The 24,584-nt window shown below is 44.0% G+C and overlaps 1 protein-coding gene across 1 annotated transcript in view; it reads left to right on the top strand.

The window, feature by feature from the left end:
- The window catches only part of CDH1 (cadherin 1), a 67,846-nt gene that overhangs the window by 31,652 nt on the left and 11,610 nt on the right, over positions 1-24,584 (top strand). Inside the window, exons 3-10 of the mRNA XM_010979234.3 lie at positions 12,758-12,981; positions 16,577-16,720; positions 16,847-17,002; positions 17,746-17,890; positions 19,284-19,459; positions 19,731-19,859; positions 21,437-21,619; positions 22,866-23,110. Coding sequence (XP_010977536.1) covers positions 12,758-12,981; positions 16,577-16,720; positions 16,847-17,002; positions 17,746-17,890; positions 19,284-19,459; positions 19,731-19,859; positions 21,437-21,619; positions 22,866-23,110 — 1,402 coding nt within the window. The remainder of the gene's footprint in view (positions 1-12,757; positions 12,982-16,576; positions 16,721-16,846; positions 17,003-17,745; positions 17,891-19,283; positions 19,460-19,730; positions 19,860-21,436; positions 21,620-22,865; positions 23,111-24,584) is intronic.

Here is a 24,584-nt window from a genome sequence, read left to right as displayed (position 1 = left end):
CTTTTTGAACAGATAATATATTCATAGATGAAAAGTATGAAATATGAAAAATATACAGTATTTTGTACTCCAACCCTGTCCTCTTTTGGTCCAACAATAGCTGCTCCTCCAGACCTGTGATCTCTCTTATTGGTTTCTTGCAAAGTTTCTATGTGCACATAAAACCAACATGAACATACATTCTTATCCCCTGCACTGCTTTGCACCTTGCTTCCGTCACCTAATGTTATATCTTAAAGTTCATTCACAGGAGTGCATGAAGAGCCTTCTCATTTGTTTTATAGCCACAGAGTATTTCATTGTAAGGAAATTCCATAGTTTACTTAATAAATCTCTATTGATGGATGCTTGGGTTGTCTCCCATGTTTTGCTACTACAGATAATGCCTTAGTGAATAACCTTGTAAATATGTCATTTTGCATGTGTGCAAGTTTCCAGTTTTTGATCACATTGGGAAATAGGCCAGGTAAAGAAACCACAGAGTCTTGTAAGAACTGCAACCAGGAAAAATTAAAAGTTTGCTGGGACAGGTGCCCCAGGTCCTTATGGCAGCAAGTGCACCCCAGCGTCTTGGGAGAGTTTTAGCCCTGTGACCCCGGCTGTGCCCAGCATATACCAAAGTCTACTTCTGGGACCAGCGGGTTGGTCTTCTTTATGTCATTTTCTTTTTCTTTTGTTTTTTTTTTTTAATTCTGAATGAGTGAGCACCCCAATATGAGATATTTCTGCTTCTTCCTGGGCCTTGGAGGGGCGCGGGATTGGTCGTGGAGTTTGTCTCAGGAGCTTGAGCACGTGGGGGCTGAGCAGTTACCTTTAGAGCCAGTTGAGCAGATTTAGCAAACACTCTTGGAAGTGACTGCCTTTCCCATCAATGCTTATTTGTTCTTGGTGATGAAGAATGATGCTAGCCTCCATTAAGAAAGAGAAAGCCTCCTCTTGTAAGCTCTATTGGACAAGCGAGCACTTGTTTTGGAGTCATCTGCAAATGCATGTGACCTGGAGACTCTGTGGGAAATGCCTCGCTTGTGCAGCTTTGGCGTCCAGCTGTTCTTTGGGGCTGTTTCAGGAGTTTTGTTCCAAATGTCAGAAGCAGAGGGCCAAATCTTTGCCAGCACAGCCCACATTTGGAAATGGTGGAAGCCTGGGATTCGTCCTTGGTGTTGTGGAAGAAGTTTACAGACCTTGTTTCTGAGTTACTGAATGAGCCGCAATTCCAAACTCCTTGACAGTTACCCATGTTTGCACGGCCAGTTTCCGGTCAGCTAGCGCCTGGGAGATGCTGCCTGCAGATTAGCATATATTTCCATCTGGGTTGTATCCTTGTCTGGAGAGTAAGGCTGTGGTTTCTACATCTACCTTTGTGCCCAGCATGGGTTTGCCCCCATCTCACCTTGCTCTCCACTTCCTCTGGATCTCTCTTCAGGCAGGTTGCTTTTAGCTGGTTCTGGGTGTGTGATTCTTACTTTTGAGACTGATTGGCTCAGTGACCTTGAGCAAGTCAGTGATTTAAGCTTTTCTGGACCTCAGGGGCTCATCGTATCCAGGGATTAAAACCCCCATCTGCTTCTCAGGAGTGACTGTCATTAAATTGAATATTTACTCTTCTAATGCTAACTAAGAATTATTTATGACTTCTCTTTTCCCTCTTCACTTTTTTATAACTATGACCTTGGCATTATTGGGGGAATGAATTGTGTCTTTTTGAACCCCAAGACTTGGACTCATGGGGTCTTCCTCAAAGGAAATCCTAGTTACAGGTTTACTGAGATGTAATTTACATACCATACAGTTTACCCACTGTAAGCCCATGGCCATCACCACAACCCTGCTTTAGAATACTTTTCATCATCCCCTGCCCAAGTTCCTTTGTGCCCATTGGCAATCAAGACCACACCCACCCCAGCTATGACAACCACTAATCTTACTATCTGTGGTTTTCTAGAATTTTCATATAAATGGAATATGTAGTCTTTTGTGTACTTTTTCGAAATACCCAGGCCTGGGCCCTGCCCCAGACTAATTGAATCCAATCTCCAGGGCTGGTAGTCTTTCTTTTGTCTGTTTTCTTTCACTTAACATAATACTTTGAAGGTTTATCTATGCTATTGTATTTTGTTGTTTTTATTGCTGAGTAGCTATACTATATTTTATGCATCCTAATAATGATATGGTTGGGGTTTTTTTAAATGGTTTAATGGGCAAATGGGGAGAAAGAAGAAAATTAGTAAAGAAGATCCTTGAAAGTGTAGTAGTGTTCATACCCTAATTTAAGAAAATGAGAACATATCGTGGGATGCTGATCAGGGGAAGTGAGTGACTTATGAAAAGGGGTGGGCCAAGATCTGAAGGACACATTACAACCATGGTGGCTTCTCTGCCTGGATGGGACTGGGAGTGCTTTGTGCTTTTGGCTCTTTTTTTTTTTTTTTTTTTTTGCCTCTCTCTTCTTTTTTTCTTTTTGATAATAGCTTTCAGATATAACTCACACATCATACATTACCCATTTTAAGAGTAGGATTCAATGGCTTTTCAGTATATTCAGCTGTGCTACTGCAAACAATTTCAGAACATTTTCATCATCCGAGAAAGAAACCCCTCCCCGCTTAACTGCCTTTCCCTGGCTCGCCCCACCCCCACACCCTGCCCCAGGCAACCAATAATCTTTTTTTGGTCTATGGATTTGCCTATTCTGGACATTTCATATACATTGAATTGATGCAGGAAAATGTATGTGGGGCATGAGGAGGGCCGTGTTCCAGGGTTGAGCCCCGCCAAGTGTGGGTCCTTGGCTTCACGCAGGAAAAAATTCAAGTGGGAACCATCGTTGAGTAAAGGTAGATTTGTTTAGAGAGATACATACTGCATAGAGTGTAAGGCAAGAGAAAGGCAAGGAAAGAGGTGTGGGAATTGGGTGCTCAGGTTAAAGTAAAAGTAGGCACACACTCCTTAGACAGAGTGCGGGCCGTCTCCCAAGGGGAGAGCGCAAAGCGCCACTAAGCGTGTTATTGTCACTTTTTATGGTCTCAGTAGCTTCACATGCCTACAGGTGGGATCAATCCAACCGCCCTGGGGAAGGGGCTGAGATTACCAGGAATTGGGCCACCGCCCATTCTTTGGCCTTTTGCAGTTAGCCTTGGGGCTGTCATGCCGCCTGTGGGCATGTTATTTGATCAGCTGCTACAATGAGCATATAATGAAGCTCAAGGTCTACTAGAAGTTAAACCTCTTAATCCTTAAGGCCAACTAGGAGGTGAATCTTCCACCATTTTGGTGTTAAACTGCTGTCATTGCTTGAGTGGTTGTGCCCTGCCCTCTTCCCTCCTATCTCAGAATCACACAATACATGGTCTTTGGTGACCCACTTCTTTCTCTTAGCATAATGTTTTCAAGGTTCATCCATGGGGTAGCTTGTAGCAGTAATTCATTTCTTTTCATTGTTGAGTAATATTCTCTTGTATAGATATACTACATCCTATTCATTCTTCATTTGGTGGACTTTTGGGTCGTTTCCATTTTTTGCCTATTATGAATAACGCTGTTTATGTCATCTGTGTTTTGTCACTCTTTTAATATACACAAGGTACTGCTTTTGAAATTAAAAACAAATTAAGATTTGGAATAAAAGAATAGATGTAGGTAACAAAGCACCCTGATAAGAAGTGACTGAGGAATGTTAGGTGTGTGTGTTTTTCCCATCATGTTGATATCCAACAGCCCAGAGTAAATGGCAGGGAAATCGCTGGCTATGCTCACATCCTACTATCAGAGAGACAGAGGTGGGGAAAGAAGGAGGCCTCGAAACCCAGGTCAGGCCTTGGAGAAGCAGGACAATGCAGAGGGTAAGACTCTGGGTCTTGGGATCAGTCAGACCTGGGTTTGAATCCCAGTTCTGCCACTCATGGCTGTGTGACCTTGGGGGAGTCACTTAACATCTCTGAGCCTTTACTGATAAACTGAGAAAGTGAAAGTCCCTCATTGGTTATTGCCATAAAATAAAGTGGTAATTATGCCTCTTGTCTCCATTCTCCACCCCCACCCCCTGCCCACTGGGTGTTCCAAGGACCTGGTGAAGGTTTAAAATATACCCATGCCTAAGCTTTACCAGCCATTTACTGAGATCCAATTCAGTTAGCCTAGGGCAAGGCCCAGGGCTGGGTACTTTAAAAAAGCATCCCAGGAGTCTCTATGCGGTGCATATTACATCAGACCCTGGGTGGAGACAGTGTTAGGGGTATTTTGGTCAGGGTACTTTATTTCACAAGTGGGCCACCAAGCCCTGGAGAGGTTTTCCTGCTGCATTAGGGCCTTATGGTCCATCCCCCCCCAGGCCTGTTAGCCGCCCCTTCCTGTGAGGGGTCAGCAGGAGTTGGAGAGGGAAAGGGTTCAGCCATTTTTTAATTTGGAAGACAGGGCCCTCCCTGGCCTACAGGGAACCTAACAAACGAAAACAGGGCAGATACTATGGTGTGGGAGGGACCCTTTTCTTTCTAATCAATAAGCAAACAGTTCCTGGAGTTGCCCAACCAGGCCACAGGAATGTTTCCTGGGTGGCAGCCGAGGGAATGATCAATTATCACCTCTATTCAGGCAGGCAGGTCGGGTGTTTGTGTATTTAACATACAGCCAGAACCTGGGATAATAAAACTCCTCCAACTTAGTGTGGAAGCCAGAGAGCATCTTGTTCTTTTTGACGAAACAAAACCAGTTTCCCTCTCTGTGACAGTGAGGAGGTCTCCACCTCCGCTGCAGGCCAGAGGCCAGCTCCTTCTTAGAATGGAGTTCACCTGCTTCCCCCTCCTCCCTTTTTTTAAAGGAATTGAGCTGAGAGTCCTTGGCAGTTAATGTCCACCCTGGAAAACTGAAGCCAAGCCCTCGGTCTCGAACTTGAGCAGAGAAGCAGCCTCAGCTTCTCCAGCTGAGCCACCGGAGCGCCATTGAGGCAGGAATGTTGAGATTAAACAGGGTGAGGTTTTGTCAGTGAGCGTGGGCTCGTTTCTCAACTGTCCAGGAGAGGCCTGGAAAGGTAAAGGATTTAAAACAGTTCTTTTCTGTCAAAGAGGGCAAGGAGAACGGGGCGCCCTCTGGCCCTTCCAGACTGCAGGAGCAGGAGCCAACGCCACTCACACAGGCCTGTGTGGGACCCACGTGATGGTGTTACTCTCATCCCACTAGAACAAGAGCCCCAGGAAGGCAGGGTCACTGCCTGCTGTGTTCACACCCAGGTCTCCAGCACTAGAATGGGGCCCGGCCCGTGGCAGGTGTGTGGTGTCAGAGCAGCCCGTGGAGCTGCCCCACATGGCCATGCGGCTCCCCGCCTTGCTCTGGCTGCAGCCAGCAGCTGGGGCCGTGTCTCCACGTGTCTCTTTTTGGGGGCCTTCCCCAAATGCCTGTTAGTACATTGCCCCTTCCAGCCCTGCTGCTGCTTAAAGCCTTGGGACCCCCTGACTGGCTTATTTTTTTCTCTATTAACACTTTTCATTCCTGATACTTAATTTTGTTCATTATCTCTTACCCACTGGAACCTGAGCCCCATGAAGGCAGGAACCTTGCTTAGTTCGCGGCTGTATTCCCCAGGCCTTCCCAGAATGATGCTTGGCAGGCAGTAAAGGCTGTGTAAACATTTGTTGAAAAAAGAATCCTTGAGACAGTCCCTCGAGGGAGACATGAGGATGTCTCCATTAAACTGATTCTCAAGGGAAGTCAAAGTAACCTGCCTACAGTGGCACCTAAGAAGCAAAGCAGGGATTTGACCTTAATGGGTCTGACCCCATTCACACAAATGTAAAACTATAAAAGTATTTGCACTGGCTTTTAACCTGCTGCGGAGGTGCCATTTATGACATTTTTTACTAGGCTGATTCTGATCAACCTCCATGGTGTTTGTTGTCTGAGAACTAAAACAGTGTTAGCCCAAGCAGAAACACGACCAGGGAGCAAACAATACACTGCCAGAGTGACCCAAGCAGCACAGGTAACCGTAAAACAAAGTCCAGGGTGACGGGTCACGCCTTCATCATGTGGGCTCCCCTTTGCAGGGTCCTGGGCTAATCTGTCCTCAATCTGCAACCTCACTGCTCTCCCTGCCCTGAAGCCCCCTCTCCACCCCAGTTTGGTTTTGTTTTATTTTGTTTTTTTAAAATGGAGGACCCCTACACACAAAGCACATGCTCTACCACTGAGCTATTATCCCCCTCCCCCAACCCCAGTCTGTTTTGATGGAAACAAAGCAAAGGGAACTTGGTTGCTTGCTTCCTCCCCAGGCAGCGCCTGTTGTTGACATCTGTTTTTAAGGGGTAAGTTAAATGAAGATGGAGACTATTGATGATTTATTCTGAGCATGGAGGTGCTGGGAGGCTGGGAGAAAGAACTTGATCATCTTCATGAAAGTAAACTTCCCATCCCGGGGCTCCCATGGGAGCTGCCTTCAACAAGGAAGATTTGGGGGGATATGGGCGCCCCAGCCAAGCGTATCGTACGCGCTGTGGACACACCTGTGGGTTGTGGTTGTGCAATGTGATACTCCAAGCTGCTTATTTTCCCCAGGAAAATGTTTGGGAGTTAGGTTGGATGATCAGAGGAACTCTGACTTATTTCAGCTTATGTAATGTGGTGACCTAAGGCGGAACATTCTTGAATATGAAGTTTAAAATTTCCTCCTTCAGCTTGTCTGTCTGAATGTCCCTATGTTTCTCTGAGGCCCCAGAACAGGATTTCCAAGGTGCAGTGTTCCACTGAAGGAGAGAGGGAGTGAATATGTGTAAGGGAAGGACAGTGATAGGAAACTCTGCAGTTTTTATTCTGGTTACACCCACCGCTGTCCCGTTCTTTTGTGTGAACTAACTTCCCTGTGTCCATTCAATTAGCAACTAGTCTCGCAAATGTTATCAAACTAAGAGTCCACCTGCCTGGTGGTTAAGTCCTAACGGTGCGTCATCAGCCACGTCACTGGCCACTTCACAGCCGAGAGCCTTAGCCAAGTCTCTTCACTGGGACTTTCGAGCCTCAGTTTCCTCATTTATCAGCTAGGGCTGCTAAACTCCTACCGCCCAGGGCCGTTGTGGCTAGTAAGGCTATTAGGTTGTGTTATTGTCCCTAGTTCTCAGTGGCAAATGGACACAGAAAACTGGAGACTCACTAGGGCTAAAAAGACGGTCTTCCTGGTGCAACTTAAATCTCCTCAACATCCCCCAAGGGCAGACAAACTGGAGGCCTCATCATCCTTTCTTTCCCACTTTTTAAACATAAAATTACATTTTCTGCTGCACCTGGGTACCTGGTAAACCCGGAATGTTTAGTGATTTTGTGGACACTAATCAAAGGAAGATGTTTCCAAATCACCTAGTGCGATCAAAGAAAGTGGAAACTAGAAATTTTCTGGGCGGTGGTATCCTTGGAGAATTACGGCTTTTGCGGCTGAGTTAGAAACACCGATCCTAACCAGTAAAAAGGAACTTCTGCCCAGCTAGATGGCATGTGTCTGTCTCCCCAGGATTCCTTTTGTCCTTGTAGTCAGACTTTCATCTTGTCTTTCATCTTCAGCGTTTAAGTTAGAAACCGAAGCCCTTGGTTTGGGGGTACACAACAGCAGTGTGACACCCCAGGAGCCCAGAAGGCTCTCTGATCTTGTCCTCAAGGTAGTGTGTGTGATTTTCCCTTCACAATACTCAAGTGCTAATGGTTCTTAAAATAAAGGTAAATGCTCTTTGGTGTTTGCTGTGGGACATGCGATCTCCTGAGAGGGAGGGAGTCTGTAACACAGGCCTTTGTGTGTGGTGGTGGGGGGAATCACTACTTTCAAGTAGTTGCTTCTAAGGGTTATCCCACTAGTTACCAAATAACTCAACTGTGGTTAGCCGGCTTTGCTAGCAGGCCCCGTCCTTAAATTTCAACAACTCTCGGAAATATACAGGGGCCTTTGAGACTGTCTTGTTCCCACCCACCCACATTCCAGTGCTGAGGCTGGGCGGGGGCGGGAGAAGAAATGGGGTCCTTAAAGCAGGACTGTTATGGGTCATGATGGCAATTCCAAGAGAAGAATGTTGCTGAGCAATCAAAGCTGGTCCCGGGACCAAAAGCTTTTCATGAGCTTGGGTTTAATTTTTATTTGAACTTCAATCATCTCTTCCAGGGTCCTCTGATTAAAGCTATGACTTCTGCCAAGTACGCAAGAAAATAGGGCACTTAAAGGCTGAAGAACAACACGCAAGAGTCACAATGGGTTAAAGACGCTCTTTAAGTCAACCTTATTTTTGTCATTTTAAAAAGTAATTCACTGTCATTGTAACACACAATATAATACAAAAATGTATAAGGAAAATACGTAAAAAAAAAGAAAAAAGAAAAACTGCCTCCCAGCCCTACTATAACTTTTGATCCATCTTCCCTCCAACTCCATCCAAATTACTGTTAGCCTCCTGCTGTGTAGAATTCTGTACTGTTCTGGAATGTCTTTTTCATGTTGTTGGTTGTTTTTCCTTAGTAAGTATTTCTTCTTTTTTTTTTTTTTTAAATTATTGCTGGAAAGCATATCCCCATTTCCTGTATGGGAATGTGGTGAAGAGTAAGTGCTCAGCCTGGGGCCAGATAGCCCAGTCCTCCACTTGCTGGCATATAATTTAGGGCAAAGAAAATGAGCATAGTGATGCCGACCCCAAAGGGTGGCTGGATGTGGCGGGGAAGATTAAATCAGAAAACTGGACCCAAAGCGTGCAGTGTAAGGGTCTCGCTCATAGAAGAGGCACGAGGCAGAGTGGTCAAGAGCAGGAACTCTCAGATTGCCTGGGATCTAATCCTGGCTCTGCCACTTACCAGTGGCCTCAGGTTCCACACCTGTAAAAAGGGGATTTCGATAGTACCAACCTCACAGAGCTCTGGGATGAAGTGAGTTAATATCTGTAAAGTGCCTAGAATAGAGCCTGACACATACTGTTCTCATATGTTTAAAATATTAAGAAAATAGTAAATAAAAGGTAGATGAGGCTCTTAGTTGAGGCTGTCATTTTTGCTGGTGGTGATGATATTACCAGGGTGACAAGATTTTCCTGTTTAGAGGTATTAGGGGATTACATTTCTAGACTAAGTGACCAAATAACATATTGAAGATAGGACGACATGCTGACTTAAAGAATATTTAGTCCCTTGATGACTTTATTTTTGTTTAACTATTTATTGTGGAAATGTTCAAATGTAGCCAATCCCCGTGTCCCAGTCCTCTGGTTTCTACAGTTTGCCATTCTTGTGTCTTCCCACATGCTGCCATTAGTGTTCACTGTGTCTCTGAGACGCTGCCCAGCCCTTGCCAGGGTTGAAGCAAGCTTCCCAGAGCCTTCCCAGAGCTGGAGATCCCCCTAGTCTTTTCTACAATTTCAGGTTTATCAGCCCGGAGGATCAGGTTGCACCGAAAGATAATGGGCCATAATGAACACCTGGAAATTCAGGTTGGGTCTGCACACTTCCGTCACTTCTCAAAGGGTGGGGCTTAGCCACCATTAAGACAAGATGCCCCAAAGCAGGTTAAGAGCCTTGCATTAAGTCATTTGCAAAACCATTTTCATTTTTTCAGGCCGCCACCCTTGGCAAGTCCAATCATGCTTGTCCCAACTTTCACTGCCCGATTGGGTCCGGCTGGGGAAAGGAATTCAGTGTGAAAATGAGGGCTGTTCTTGTTCTGCTTATATGACAAGCCCCCAAACACAGTCTGGTGGCCCCATTACTTCTACTAGGGTGGGGCTGAGGGTGGGTTATTTGAAAAATGTTTTGTTTTGCTACTTTGAAAAGAAATTCTTATTTTAGATGTAAAGGGTGTTAGCTGCCCATCCTTTAGAATTTTGTTTCTTCCTACTTCTGTTGTTATTTTGGGGTTCATCTGTTCATTTAGCAAATGCTTGTCCTCTAGTTTGTCTCCGCAAATGCTCAGAAATAATTGTCACCTCCTTCCACTTGATTGCTCTTTTGCTTCCAAATGTGATCATATTCACCATCCTGGTTAATCTTCACAAAACCCTGAAGAGGTAGGCTCAGTCGGTGATGGTATCCTTCATGTTCCAGTAGAGAAAACTGAAGCCCAGGGAGGTTAAGTATTTTGCTCAAGTCTGCTCAGCAAGAACATGGGGTAATCTGGGTTTATGGTACAGTCAGAGACTCTGAGACCAGCCCCTTCTTATCAACCTCTTCCTGTCCTTAGCCTTCCCCTTCTCACCCATTCTCAAGTTTGGGAAGTGAGTTGGAGAATCTACCTAAAAGATGAGGGTAGGGGTGGAGGCATGGTTTTGACTTTTTTTTTTTTTTTTTAAACAAACTGGCAAGGGAGGATTGGGGAGGGTGATCAGTCAAAGGATCCAGATCTCTTCCTGTGAACTAACTCTCATTGCTTCGGCAGCTCAGTTTATTTGCCAGGTAGCAGACTCCTAGCTACTTCATGAAGTGGCCTCAGATTTCTGTCATCTTTGGATACTAGCTAGGAGGCAAAAGCATCCTTTAGAAATAGCCAGGGTCCTAATAGGGTCTCTCGGGGTAAGAGTGAACCATGAGACTGAATTACTCATGTTAAGGGCCAGTGCCAGCTCTACTGTTTATTAGTTATAGGGTGTCAAGCAAATTTCTTAACCTCTGAGCCTTAGTTTCTTCATCTTCAAAATGGGGATAATCAAAGTGCTTACCCCTGCCCCTCAACACTGTCTGATTTTCTTTGGCTAGGGTGGGGCTGTTGGTTTCAGAGAAGTTTGCAAGGGTGGCCCCTAATGGAAGAAATGAAAACTGCAGCCCAGACATCGTATCTGGCTTTAGGGCTTTCTGGCAAAGACCTGATCCTTTTGCATGTAGAGGTGTCTAGCTGTGTAAAATAGTCACAAGAGCAGGAATTTTTATGAAAGATCATCTGGACAAAAATTGAAATCCCCACTGGAGGAATGCAGGGCAATTATTTGAAAGGGAAGAAAACAGGCCAACTTAAGAGTTTCCCAGAATGAACTGTTTTATAGACTGTTCCCTCTGCCTGGAAGGCTCTTGAGCCAGGTTTCTGCAAGGCTGGCTTTTTCAAGTCTCAGCTCAGATGCCTCCAACTTCAGAGAGGCCAGCCCTCACCACAATATAAGTTACACCTTCCCCACACCTCCGTCTTCTCCGTTCACTCTTGTATCACCCTCTTTATTTCCTTTGTATCTAGCATTTGTCACTACCTGAGATTGTTGGTTTTGTTATGCATCCATCTCTTCCACAATAGTGTGAGCTCAGTGAATGCAGGTGCCTTGTCTGTCCTGTTCACAATTTTGTCCTTAGAGCCCAGCAGTTTCTAACGAAGTTTGATGGAGCCTGTTGAATGAGTCCTTTGGTTCTCTGATGTTTAGCACAGACATTTTTCACCATTCATTCTCCAGCACTGGGTATTAATACTTTTTAGGTTTCAATAATTTTAATAACTGTAAAGCTTCAAGTCGTTTTGTCTGTAAGTCACTGATACTAAGTTCCCTTACCCAAGTAGTCCTCCTCTGTCTTTTCCATTTGTCTTGTTTGCTGCTTTATATGATCAGGCTGAAGATTTTCCTGTGAAACCTTCACTATCTCCCCTAAGTGACAGTGATCAATTTCTCCTCAGGGCTTCATAGTGCAAGTAGCCGTTACCTTTCAATGTCTCAGACAATAAGCATATAATCAGATAATTAATATCTGTGATTATCAGTATCTTTTGTAGAATACTCACAGGGGGCTGAATAAATGATTAACCAAAGCTACTTTTTTTATTTTTAACATTTTTAATTGAATTGTAGTCATTTTACAATGTTGTGGCAAATTCCAGTGTAGAGCACAATTTTTCAGTTATACATGAACATCTATATATTCATTGTTACATTTTTTTCTCTGTGAGCTACTGTAAGATCTTGTATATATTTCCCTGTGCTATACAGTATAATCTTGTTTATCTATTCTACATTTTGAAATCCCAGTCTGAACCAAAGCTACATTTGTTTTTAAATTTTTATTTAATAGTGTCTGATATCTGCCAGGCATTGTTCTATGTATCTTAAAACTACCCTAGTAGGTAGTTGCTGTTGCTGCCTTCATTCTACTGATAGGTAGACTGAGGCACAGAAAGGTGAAATGACTTGCTCAAGGTCACAGAACTAATAAGCAGAGCTGGGACTTGAGCCCCACCCTTGGCAGAGAAAATACTATGTTTGGGAGCCGAAGGTAAGCACCATGATTACCCTCATTTTGAAGATAAAAAAACTGAGGTTCAGAGAGGTTTAGAAATTTGCCTGAGTCCATACTCTTAACCACTGTCCATGCTGGTTCCCTCTTATTACCTGCCTCTGTTTATTGAAATGTAAGCTGCTTATTTAAGTGTAGTCAATCCACAGCATCTCACTGAACTTTGGTCTCTAACTTTAGTCTCTTAACTTTGATAGTCAATAGGTATTCTTTCTCAGCTTTTTTTCATATTGTCAAGAGCCATCTGAAGGTCAGGCCCTTTTCTGTATTGAACAGAAGTTACTTTCTAGACAGGTTACTGTTTTCACTCTGCAACTAGATGAGAAAAAAAATCAGACCACAATTAAGTCGCCCTATAATTGTGAAGAACATAATGACGGTGTCAGCTACTTTGCTATCTTTGCTGTTCTGTCACCAGACTGTGATTTGTTTTACCTGTACTTGTTTTGTGTGAGTGGGGCTTTTGGTGGGTGAATGAAGTTCAGTTTTTAGAGAAGGAAAGCCCTTTCGTCTCCCCAACTTCCTGATCACTGTGATTTATGTCCTGCAGTGAGTTTTGAAGGATGCACTGGTCAACCAAGGACAGTCTATGTTTCTGATGACACCCGGTTCAAAGTGGGCACAGATGGCGTGGTTGCAGTCAAACGGCCTTTACAACTTCATAATCCAGAGATGAGTTTTCATGTCCATGCCTGGGATTCCACCCGCAGAAAGCTCTCCACCAAAGTGACGCTGAAGGCACCAGGGCACCACCATCACCACCACCATCATCATGTACGTTGGAGTGCTTCTTGGAAACTCACTGTAATTTTAGTTTGCTGCTTAATCCAGGTTTCTCTTCCTTGGCGCCATTCACAATTTGGGACTGGGTAATTTCTAGCTGTGGGGTTGTCCTGTGCATCATAGGATGTTTAGCAGTGTCCCTGGCCTTCACTCACTAGATGCTAGTAGCACTTTGCCAGTTGTGACAACCACAATTGTCTCCAGACACTGCCAGTGCCCCCTGGGGGTGATGGTGGGCAAAGTAGCCCCCAGTTGAGAACCATTGGTCTAACTAAACTCTTGTTGGGGGATTTTATTGTTGAGTGAATGGCAAGAGACACTACCTTTATTTCTGCAGGTGGTGTAGAATACTGAGCAAGAGTGTGGATGCTGTCTGGGATTGGATCTCAGCCCTTCCACTTACTACCCGAGTGAACTTGGGGGAGTTATTTCATCTGTTTGTGCTTGAATTTCCTTATCTGTAAAATGGAGTTAATGACGACTAAATGAATTAGTACATGTAACATGCTAGACCTACAGTAGGCACAGAATAAGTACTCAGTAATTATTAATTGTTTTATCATTCCCTTCCTGGTGGAAGAATGAACAGGAGGTCAATTCTCTGATCATTTTGCTTGTGTTCCTCATGGAGAGGGGGCCTTGGCAAAGAAGGGGAAGAATCAGTGGGAAGCTTTTGCCCAGTTGCACTAGAATCTCCACACAGTCCTGCCCCATTGTATCTGCAGCGTCTGGCTCTTTGTCTGGCACATACCAGGAGCCCAGTAGATACTGAATGGACAGATGGGTGGATTGGCCACAAATGAAAGGTTATATATCTGCCCAGGTTCTTGGCAAGAATATTTCTGGAAATTATTACCCAAAGCCAAATGCCTTTGCCAATTTCTAAACAGCTCCCGTGGTGCTCCCTACTGAAATGTCTCTCTGGGGAACCGTTCTTGTTGTATCCTGCTATTGCCTTGGGAGTGTGGAGTGTTGTATGTGCCAGGGCCTTTCAGGCTGGCTCCTGTTTTAATCCCCAAGGACTGCTGAGATTCTGGGAACTTAATAGTACTGATGGATACGATTTTTCTCCCTAGTATAACTGGATAGACCAGAGAAGTGAGGAATTTTGTAGAACTAAATTTTCACAGCTTCCCAACTCGGGTATCCAGTTGACTCCATCATTCACACAAGTGCATTGTGGTAAATTCTTGCTAGGCAGTTGTGCTTGGAAGCTCTTATGAGCCAAAGACAGTTTTCAGTTTGGTTTTTCAGCTTTTCCTCTCTACCTTTGCCATCTGCCTTCATGATTAAGTAAGTTCAAATACATGTTATAGAAAAATCACACACTATAGTGGTTTATGTAAAATAGAATATTTCTCTTTCATACTAATGCAATTCAGTGGTAAGTTGTGGTCAGTATGGAGGCTCTTGCAGTCATCAGGAGCCTAGATTCTTTCTTTCCTTTCCGGTCTGTCTGCTTCTATCCTCAAGGATACCTCATGATCCAAGATGGCTGCTGGAGCTCCAGTCATCACCCTTTATTCTAGATGATAGGAAAAAGAAAGGGAGGAATCCCCAAAATGTATAACTTAGTTGTCTATCCACCTTTTGAAGAAGGTTTTAGGGAATTTTCAAGCAATATTTCTGCTTGCATCTCATTAGTTATAACTTGGCTTCATGGTCACACCTAGCTGTAAGTGTAGTCTTTTACTTGGCTACATTGTTAGATATAAAATGTATATATATGGAAACAGAGGGACGGGAGAAATATTTTGTTTGTTTGTTTTTAAATAAGAAAGAAAGAATGGATAGTGAGTGGTAGGTGGCAACTCTGCCACAGCTGGTTTGAAGTTCACTTTGGTTTGTTTTTATTTCAAGGGACCCTTGTGAAGCCAGGTGGCCCTACATTAGAAGGGGTGACAATCTTACCTCTCTTTTAATTCCTATAAGAATAGATCCGAGACAGATACACACACACATCACATTGTATACCTTAAATACAATTTTTATTTTGTCACCTGTACCTCAAGAAAGCTGGGGAAAAAATAAAAACAGATCTAACTTTACAGTTCTTTCTCTGGTTGGATGGGTTTTCTCAGTCTGGTATCCTTTTCTGAGGAATGGATTCCATGTTCAATATGTTCAGGCACAATTCCCTTTAATTTCACACTTGAAGATGTGAAGGTTATATTTTGCCAGCACCGTGTTCATCATAATTTATTACCATCCTCTGAAAATATCTGTCATTCTGATGTCAGCAAGGTCTGCTCTTTGCCTTTCTCTTCAATATGGCAAATGAATTGGTACTCACTCATCCATACCTGTTCACTCACCCTGACTGCAAGGTGGTGAGTTTTAGGGTTAGGATACAGTGTTCACAGTCAGATTACTGAGCACTTAACTACGTTTCAGGCACTATTCTAAGTGTTTTACTGTGATACTAGTATCACATTTAATCCTTCCAAGGATCCTATGAGGTAGGTACTAAGCTAGTCCTCATTTTCAGCATTAGGAAACTGTGGGGCATAGAAGTAAAGTAATCTGCCTGGAACAGGAAGATGTCATTGTGAGAATTCCAAGCAGGGCAGCCAGCCTGGCTCCAGAGCCTGCCCTTGGCCAAGGCGGGACTGCTTCTCTAGGAGATTAATGCAAGGATGCAGAGAGGGTGTGTGTGTGTGTGTGTGTGTGTGTGTGTGTGTGTGTGTGTGTGTTCAGGGGTGTGTGAGTGACTGGTAGCAGGAATGCAGGGTTGGGAAAAATTTTATGATGATAACCTGGTCACATCTCCTGTCTGTCTTGTGCATTTTGAGTCACATTTTTAAAGTCAGGAAATAGGGCTTGACTCACACTTGAGAAACAGTGACCAGTGACTATGTGGAGAGGAGGAGGTGGAATTGTCCTCTGGAACATTTACTGTATTAACACCAATCATTTGAAAACACTTAAACAATTTGGAAGATCTTTTCCTTCCACCCTCAGCTATCTTATTTCCCTGTGTGTGCATAAAGGTATCTATTGCACATGAAAACCATTCAATACAAGTCTCAGAGGACATTTTTGGTTCCCATCCTGACAACTTCTGTTAGAACAAATGGAAACCATAGAGGATTTAGTAACACAGTGGGATAAAGGGATTAGTATTGATCACAAAGTAGTTCTTAGTATTAATTCCCAAAACTTACTCATTTAGGCTAACTCAACTTTGGAGACCTAAATCCCTATGAAAAACATAAAAGAAAACACCTGAATATCTAATTGCTGAATAAGCTCTGATATTAAATCATTGAAGTATAACATGCTATTAAAAATGACAGGTGTCATACGTAAGAGTGAAATAACTCATAAAATAATGTCAAGCCCTCAGACCTGTAATCGTGTGTGCATAATGATTACTTGAACTCTGGCACTAAGGAGGATCAAAACAGGAATTGTCTTGATGGCAAAGGGCTTCATTGGGTTTTGTTTTGGCTGTTCATTTTGTTATTAAATTAAAACCATGTCCTGCCCTTTGAAGGCTGGAGATGCTGATGGGAAAGGTTGGACTATTAGGCCTGTCTCATCTCCTGAATTATCTCGTTCTGTTCCTCATCTTCTCTCCCTTTAGGACTCTCTCTCTGGAACCCAGACAGAAGTGCTCACATTTCCTGGCTCCCACCATGGTCTCAGAAGACAGAAGAGAGACTGGGTTATCCCTCCTATCAGCTGCCCGGAAAATGAGAAAGGCCCCTTTCCTAAGGATCTGGTCCAGGTACAGAAGGAAGTTCTCCCTTTCTCTGGGAGGAATGTGGCAGAGAAGAACCCAGGAGAGAAAGGGAAAAGAGCCAAGGTCAGCATCCTTCCTCACTAATTCTGTTTTTTTCTGTTTTGTCTTCAGATCAAATCTAATAGGGAAAAAGAAACCAAGGTTTTCTACAGCATCACTGGCCAAGGAGCTGACAAACCCCCGGTTGGTGTGTTTATTATTGAAAGAGAAACAGGATGGCTAAAGGTGACGGAGCCTCTGGATAGAGAAGCCATTGCCAAGTACATTGTGAGTGTCTCTTAAGCTTGTTAATAACAACAGAGTCATATCCTTCCAAAATTTCTTTAATGAGCCCATGTTGAACCCCTAGATCAGATGTTCTAGACATATGAAGAGGTGAATTTTACACTTCTAGACATGTTGATAAGGAGAAGTGGCAGGAGAACTTGGAAAAATTGGGAGCTATTCATGTTTTCCTTGTTAGGAATAAAGGGTGGGGAGTCCTTAAGCCTCACCCATGAGCTTAGACACAAATTGTCAACCTTGGTACTAAAAGTCCCTGACACAAAGGGAGAGGTTGGTGTTAATGTTGGGGAACAAAAACCGTTTCTGGGCTTTGGGAGTGGTATGAGCTTAGGGAAGCTAGGAGGTAATGCAAGAATGCCAAATGCAGAAAAATCTGGGGGAAGCACCAGACTGGAGTGGCCAGAGCAAATTTGACCCCGCTTGGAATAAGTCAGAGTGTTTTAGGCTTCCACCTTTATCTCCCAGGCCTGGCCCCCCAGCTCTTATATGGGAAATGGGGGTGCTGCCCTGCTGGATGTGTCCTCCAGCCCATGGGTCTTCATATGTCATGATCTTAACTAATGTCATGACCTAATTGGAGCAGCAGCACGTGTATGAGAGAAGTTCAGTGCTGTGGGGTCCACACTTAAGTGAGAAGGAGGGGGAGCAGGTGGAGCCCACTCTGCTCTAGTTGGATCACTTCTCCCGCCTCTTCTTCCTGAGTAACCATCGCTTGGCTCCTGCAGCTCTACTCTCATGCTGTGTCTTCGAACGGGGAAGCAGTTGAGGACCCGATGGAGATTGTGATCACTGTGACCGATCAGAATGACAACAAGCCAGAGTTCACCCAGGAGGTCTTTAAGGGGTCCGTCATGGAGGGAGCTCTCCCAGGTATAGCCAACAACGAGGAGCTGGCCACCCAGCAAGACATTTAGATCCTTTGGACCCTGAGTGTTGAAGTGTTGGGCATTAGGCCCTTTGAACAGAACTTCTTTTTTAAAAAAAATCTTCATTATGGTATAGTTCCTGTTCATTCAACTGCACGTATTTCAAATGTACAATTTGATGAATTTTGATAGATGTATTCACCAGTGAAACCACTACTACAATCAAGATAGCTTACATTTCCATCACTCCCCAAGAGGTGCAATTTTCAAACACAATTTATCCCTTCTCACCCCTTTTACTTCCTGGTAGCCATAAGTTTATTCTCTATGTCTATGAGTCTATTTCTGAACAGAACCTCTCTGGAAGCCTGTGTGTGTGTGTGTGTGTGTGAGAGAGAGAGAGAGAGAGAGAGAGAGAGATCCTACCTATAGACACTTGTATTAAATGTTTAATCATGGTTTAAGAAAGGAGCAGTTTAAGAACAACCTTTCCTGATTAAGAAAGAGATCCTTGTCAGTAGTCTAAGGCCCCTGTACAATCCTCCCTGATTTCAATTTCTCTCCCCCATCAAGGTGGCCACCGCCCTGACTTTTGTGGTAATCCTTCCCTGGCTTTCATTTATCATTTACCCTGTGTGTACTTACCCCTGGATAATATCTTGTTAGTTTTGCCTACTTTTCCACATGGAGACGAACCATTTTCCAAGGTGGATGAAACAATTTGTACTCTCACCAGCAGTATATATCCTGGAATCACTAGACTTTTGTGGGCCAATCTACTGAGTGTGTTATTATATCTCAATGCCATTTAAAATCGCATTTCTCTGGTTATTAGTGGGCCGAGCGTCTTATCATGTTTGCTGACCATTTGGATTTCTTTACGACTTGTAAAGTCTTTTGCCCTTTTTTTTCTCTTGGACTATTTGTCTTTTGCCTGTTTCTTTCTTTTTTTTTTTAAATTTTTTTATTGAAGTATAGGCAGTTTACAATGTTGTGTCATTGCCTGTTTATTCTTAAAGAGTTCATTGGTTGTTCTGGGAGCTATCTGCAGTCACAAGTGTTGTAAATATTTTCTTCCCTCTTGAAGGCCATGATTGCAGATGATGTTCTCTCAGGTGGAGCTGTGGCTAAGAAGCCAATTGCGGGAATTTCTAGGATTTTTCCTATTTTTACACACTATTCACGCAGTATAAGGGACACAGCAAACTGTTTTAGTTTCAGGTTATTTATTCCCCATACTCCTCACCCCAACTCCCTACCCAAAATATCCACTGGAAAAGCTTGATTCTGGGAACACCTCACTTATTTGGTGCAAAGCTTTCTTCCTCCCTTAGCACTTTGATGAGAATTCTGAAAATTAAAGTAGAGCTTGAATGAATCTTCTCCTTTGCTTCCAGGGACCTCTGTGATGCAGGTCACGGCCACAGACGCAGACGACGATGTGAATACCTACAACGCTGCCATTGGTTACAGCATTATCGACCAAGAACCTATGCTGCCTCACAACAAAATGTTCACCATCAACAAGGACACGGGAGTCATCAGCGTGCTTACCACCGGGCTGGACCGGGAGGTCAGGGGTCAGGAGGATCCAGAGGGTGCTGAGGGCGAATATACATTAGCTTAACCCTATGGACAACGTAAACCTCTGCTGAGACCAGTTGCCACTTAGTATGGTGATGGTCTGAGGCTTTGCATCTAAACATTGTCCAGAGATTTGGGGCCAGGCAGGCAGGCAGGCTGGCATTTAAGCAGATGAGAAAATAATTCTTTTTCTACGTGATGCGCTGGGCCGGGCCTGATGTGGCTGTCAGTCCTGACTCAGGTGCATTTGATCTCTACAGAGTTTTCCCACGTACACCCTGGTGGTTCAAGCTGCAGACCTTCAAGGTGAAGGCTTAAGCACAACCGCAACAGCCGTGATCACAGTCACTGACATCAACGATAACCCTCCCGTCTTCAGCCCGACCATGGTAATCCTGCCGCGCCTTAGACGGTGTCCAAAGAAAGGGCCTTGGCTGTTTCACAAATTCTCATGGGGGTACCCTTTGAAAACTTTGCCCAGACTAGTAAATGTTGAGCTAAAAACCAGATGGGGCTGTCGGGTGTCTCTGCCACCCTCAGCCTGGGGCCCATTGGCACAGGTCTGCAAAGTTGCACAAAGCACCTACTGAATCCAAGTCTTCATACTGCGCATCTTGGTAGCAGAGTTTACGAGGTTTTATTGACTCATTGAACAAATATTTTCTGAGTTTACACCAGGCTCTGTCTTAGACCCTGGAGATATTATCACAAACAAGGCAGATGACAATTCTATTCTCATGGACTTTATAGTCTAGCTAGGGAGATGTTAGACAACTTACACAAATTATTGTGTGCAATTTTACTAAATGCAGTCAAGGAGAAGATACTAAGAGCTGCACAAAAGGACCTTAAGCCTTACTGTGTTAGAAATTGGCTTAATGGTTAGTAACAGAGACTTGACTTTTATGGTTTAAACAAATAGGGTTGATTTTTTTTCTCTTGTGTCACAATAAGCCCAGAGGTAGATAGTCCACTCTGCCAGTAGAGACCAAGCTTCCTTTGTCTGCTGTTCCACTATGCTTGGTACATGGCTTCTATCCCCAGTATCACCTTGTGGCCCAAGATGGCTGCTGTAGCTCCAGCCATATCTGTGCTTTATTCAGGAAGAAGGCCAGGGTTGCATAAAGCACTGATGCTAAGTCAAGTTTTCTTATTTCTGAGAAGACCCATCCCACAAGTTTCATTTTCCTCTCATTAGCAATGGCTGTCTGCAAGGAAGACTGGAAATACAGTATTTTATCTGGGCATGTTGCTGTCATCAACAATGTTGTTAGTGAAGAAGGGGAGGATGGATATTCAGTGGACAGTTAGCAGTGTCTGCCACCCTAACCTAGGCATTGTGAGTACAGGAGGCTTAAGAAAAACAGTAACATTTATAGTAAGACTTGAAAGGAGGATGGCAAATATGAGACAGGGAAGGGTGGAAGTGTTCTAGGCAGAGGGACCATCATGTACAAAATGCCTTGAACCAAGAGGAAGCTTGATGCACAGCAGAACTGAAAAATAGTCAGTGTAGTGAGCCAAATGAGGTCGGGTCCTGCCGGACCAGGTAGACTGAGGTAAGAATTTTTAGAATTTGTCCTGAGTGCAGTGGGATATTATCAAAGGGTTTTTAAGAAGAGGACTGTAATGACCAGACTTTCATTTTACAAAAATTACTGGTACCATTGAGAATGACAGGGGAGGAGGGGGATGGGGAATAAACCACAATGCTGGCAGCTGGGCCAGTGCGCTGAGGGGCACAGAGGGCCGGGGCCTTGGGAAGCAATTTCAGGTACTCATGGAGGACGGTGCCCTTGAGTGCTGGCTGCCACCCACAGGAAATATGGGTCAAGTGGGCACTCCTTCCAAGACTCTTCTCCTTGAAGCTTGAACTAAAGAAAGGAGTCCTTTAGCCCCCTGTGCCCTGGCTCCACAGTTGGGTCTCAGTGTGTCGTAGTGAGCCATCTTTTCCTTTCCTCTGCAGTACCAGGGGTCAGTGTATGAGAATGAGGCGAATGCGGTGATCACTACGCTCAAAGTGACCGATGCCGATGTCCCCAACACCCCTGCGTGGGAGGCTGTTTACACAGTATTAAATGATAAGGAGAAGCAGTTTGTTGTCATCACAGACCCAGTGACCAATGATGGCATTTTGAAAACGGCTAAGGTTTGTATGGTGCCTGGCAAGATGCAGAAATGACAGCCCAGCTAGCTGCCTACTCCCTTGCGCCCTGGGGTCTTCTCAGAAGTAGATTAGCGTGGCCTTGGTGGGATGGGAGTGGGAGGCTTTCCCAGATTCTGGTGGACTGTTTGGGGTTTGCAGTGACTCTTTAGACTCATTTGAGAAGTCAGCAAGCTCCTAAACCGTGCCCTAAAATTGAAGAGGAAATACCATCTGTTACAATACACTTTGTCTGAAACATTTGCCCCACCCCCCACCCCCCATATCCATTTTGCAAATGAGAAGAAAAATCGTTTCCTGGTCTCTGCTGTTTTGCCGGATTACTTTGGAAGTGGGGCAAATATGTTCGTGAAAGGTGCCTTGGAAGCTTGAAAACTAAGAGTTGAGTGATTTCTTTGTTGAAGTTGAAGAGTTAACAGATTCCTAAATTAGCCCCAGAACTTGGACTTCGCCTGGAGCAAATGAGCAGACTCTCCATTTCTGAATCACTTAGGACGCGATCTTCTCTCCCACTGAATGTTTGATGTCAGTGCTTTCTGTTACTCTATCAACAAAAGAAAGAAGCTAGTAATCTGAGCCCCTGCCATACACTAAGTCCTTCATAAAAGTTATAGTTGATTCCTTACAGCACCTCTGTGAGGTCAGTCCTGTTCCTGCTTACCTAGGTGTGGAAACAGACCCAGACATTAAATTGCCCAGATCACACGGCTTGGAAGTGGCTTGGAAGTGGCCTGACGGGGATTTGAGCTCATTTTTGACTGACTCGGAACTCCATGTTCTTGCCACTAAACGTACTAGGGTTAAGGAAGTGGACAGGCAGGGCCTTCTGTCCATTTTCTGTCATGTGGACCGCATGTCAACATAGGATGTGAACTTTCTCACTGGTCTTGAGTAAACAAATGACTTAATGTACTAATAGTTGTTAACAGAGGCTTTTGAGGTTTCACGTAGTTCGTCTCTGTTCTTTTCCTGGGGTTCGCAACTTTAATATCGTTGCATGTTTGTTATTGGGAGCTTTTTAAATATATCGACATCCAGGCTCCAGCCTCATTCACAGGGTCTGGGGTTAGGGTCCCAGGCATCTGCTTTCTTTCAAAATTCTCAAGTTAATTCTTAATGCAGCCAGTTTTGAGAACCACTGCTATACTGCTAACCAAAAAGCAACAGATAAGGATTTAATTTTTGTTTCCTAACAAAACGTTTTTTTAACTCATTTTTTCCTGCCCTCTAGGGCTTGGATTTTGAGGCCAAGCAGCAGTACATTCTGTACGTGGCAGTGAATAACGTGGCCGCCTTTGAGGTCACTCTCTCCACTTCCACAGCCACCATCACCGTGGATGTGATGGATGTGAACGAAGCCCCCATCTTTGTGCCTCCTCAAAAGAGAGTGGAAGTGCCAGAAGACTTCAGCGTGGGCCTGGAGATCACGTCCTACACCGCCCAGGAGCCTGACACATTTATGGAGCAGAAGATCACGTAAGTGTGACGGGTTTGCAACTGACTCACAGCAACTGGGTGTGTGCGTATATGTGTATAAAATATTTCATTCATGGCATTCTATCATCATTGGTCTGTGCATGAACGTTCTCTTGTTTGGCTTATTAATTTTTTTCCTCCCTTTTAGCCCCTTCACCACACCCTTTCCATTTCCTCCCCAGTCAGCCATTCTGGGTTTACCGTGCTTCTGTTCTTTGTATTCATGTAGTGTAGTGGGAATGTGGTTTTAATTTACATACATGGTATGGTGTTATAAGTTGCTTACTGTTTCTTCTCTTTTTAAAACTTGAAGCCGCCTCTGTAATGTAAATCACAGCCACAGATGCTTAAAACACACATACAATCCAACCAACAGCAACACCCCTATGACCATGTATGATAAAGAATGTCCTTACTCTGTTGAGAGCTGGATCTGGTTGCATACTTGGTGCTCTGGTGTGACAATGGTGTAGACTCAAAGGGAAGACTATTAGCACAATTCCAAACATGGCATATCTGTGTCTTGTTAGTAACAGCGTGATTTCTAGGAATAACAGACATCAGTCAACATGCTGGCTTCCTCTTCTCAGAGAGATTCCTACCTGTTAATATCTACTTGAGATGAAACTGTTAGAATGTTCTGAACTATTTAGAAAAAGTGTTATGCAAATCCAGAATAGAGGCACACTTGGTAATTAATTGAGCATGTTCTTGTTTTTGGGGGTAGGGGGAGTGTTTGTGTTTTAGTATCAGTGCCTGTGACTTACTAAATGTAAAACAAACAAGAAGAGTTTAAGTGCAGCTTCAGCTTCTGAGGTTATTCTGGGAAGTGCTAATTCTATCCTGATCAAAACAATCCAACTATAAAAGACACCCATGAGGCAAATAGAGAGATCTGAACATAGACTTGACATTAAGTAATTATTATTGTTTTCACTAGGTGTGTTAGTGGCATTGTGCTATTGCAGGGTTTCTGTTCAGTGATTAAAGCCTTGGGTTGTATGATTTTCAGGCTGTGTTGATATCTTAGCTTGTAGTAGTGCAATAGATAGTTCAAAGCATCTAACTGGGGAAGTTCAGGGACCAAGTCTCACAAGACTTCTCTCTGTTGGTAGAGGCTCTTACCCAGGGAATAAAGATCATTCCACGTATGTATTTCATTGCTTTGCACTTATAAGGATGTGAGGATGAGCTCACAGTTATCCAGGACCCCTTCCTCAGGTTTCTTTATTTCCCTTTCTGAGACTTTCATGACCCCAGTAGATAACTGGGCAGTATATCTCTGTTTTTCATACTTTTATTTTCTCTGTTTCTGGTATTCCTAATAAGGTGATGCTTAACAGGATTCTGACTAATTGGCATTCTGAATAGAACTTGTTGTGTAAGACCAGAAGGAGCTTTACCCTTCTCGGCACTTCCCATTAAATGTCAGTAGTGCAACACACGCCCCCAGGTCCCTGTGTCAACCCAAATC

The sequence above is a fragment of the Camelus dromedarius genome, chromosome 9 (assembly GCF_036321535.1).
Source record: "Camelus dromedarius isolate mCamDro1 chromosome 9, mCamDro1.pat, whole genome shotgun sequence".
Lineage (NCBI taxonomy): Eukaryota > Metazoa > Chordata > Mammalia > Artiodactyla > Camelidae > Camelus > Camelus dromedarius.
Note: the sequence above shows the minus strand (reverse complement) of the source record. Positions and strands in the feature narration are given on the sequence as shown.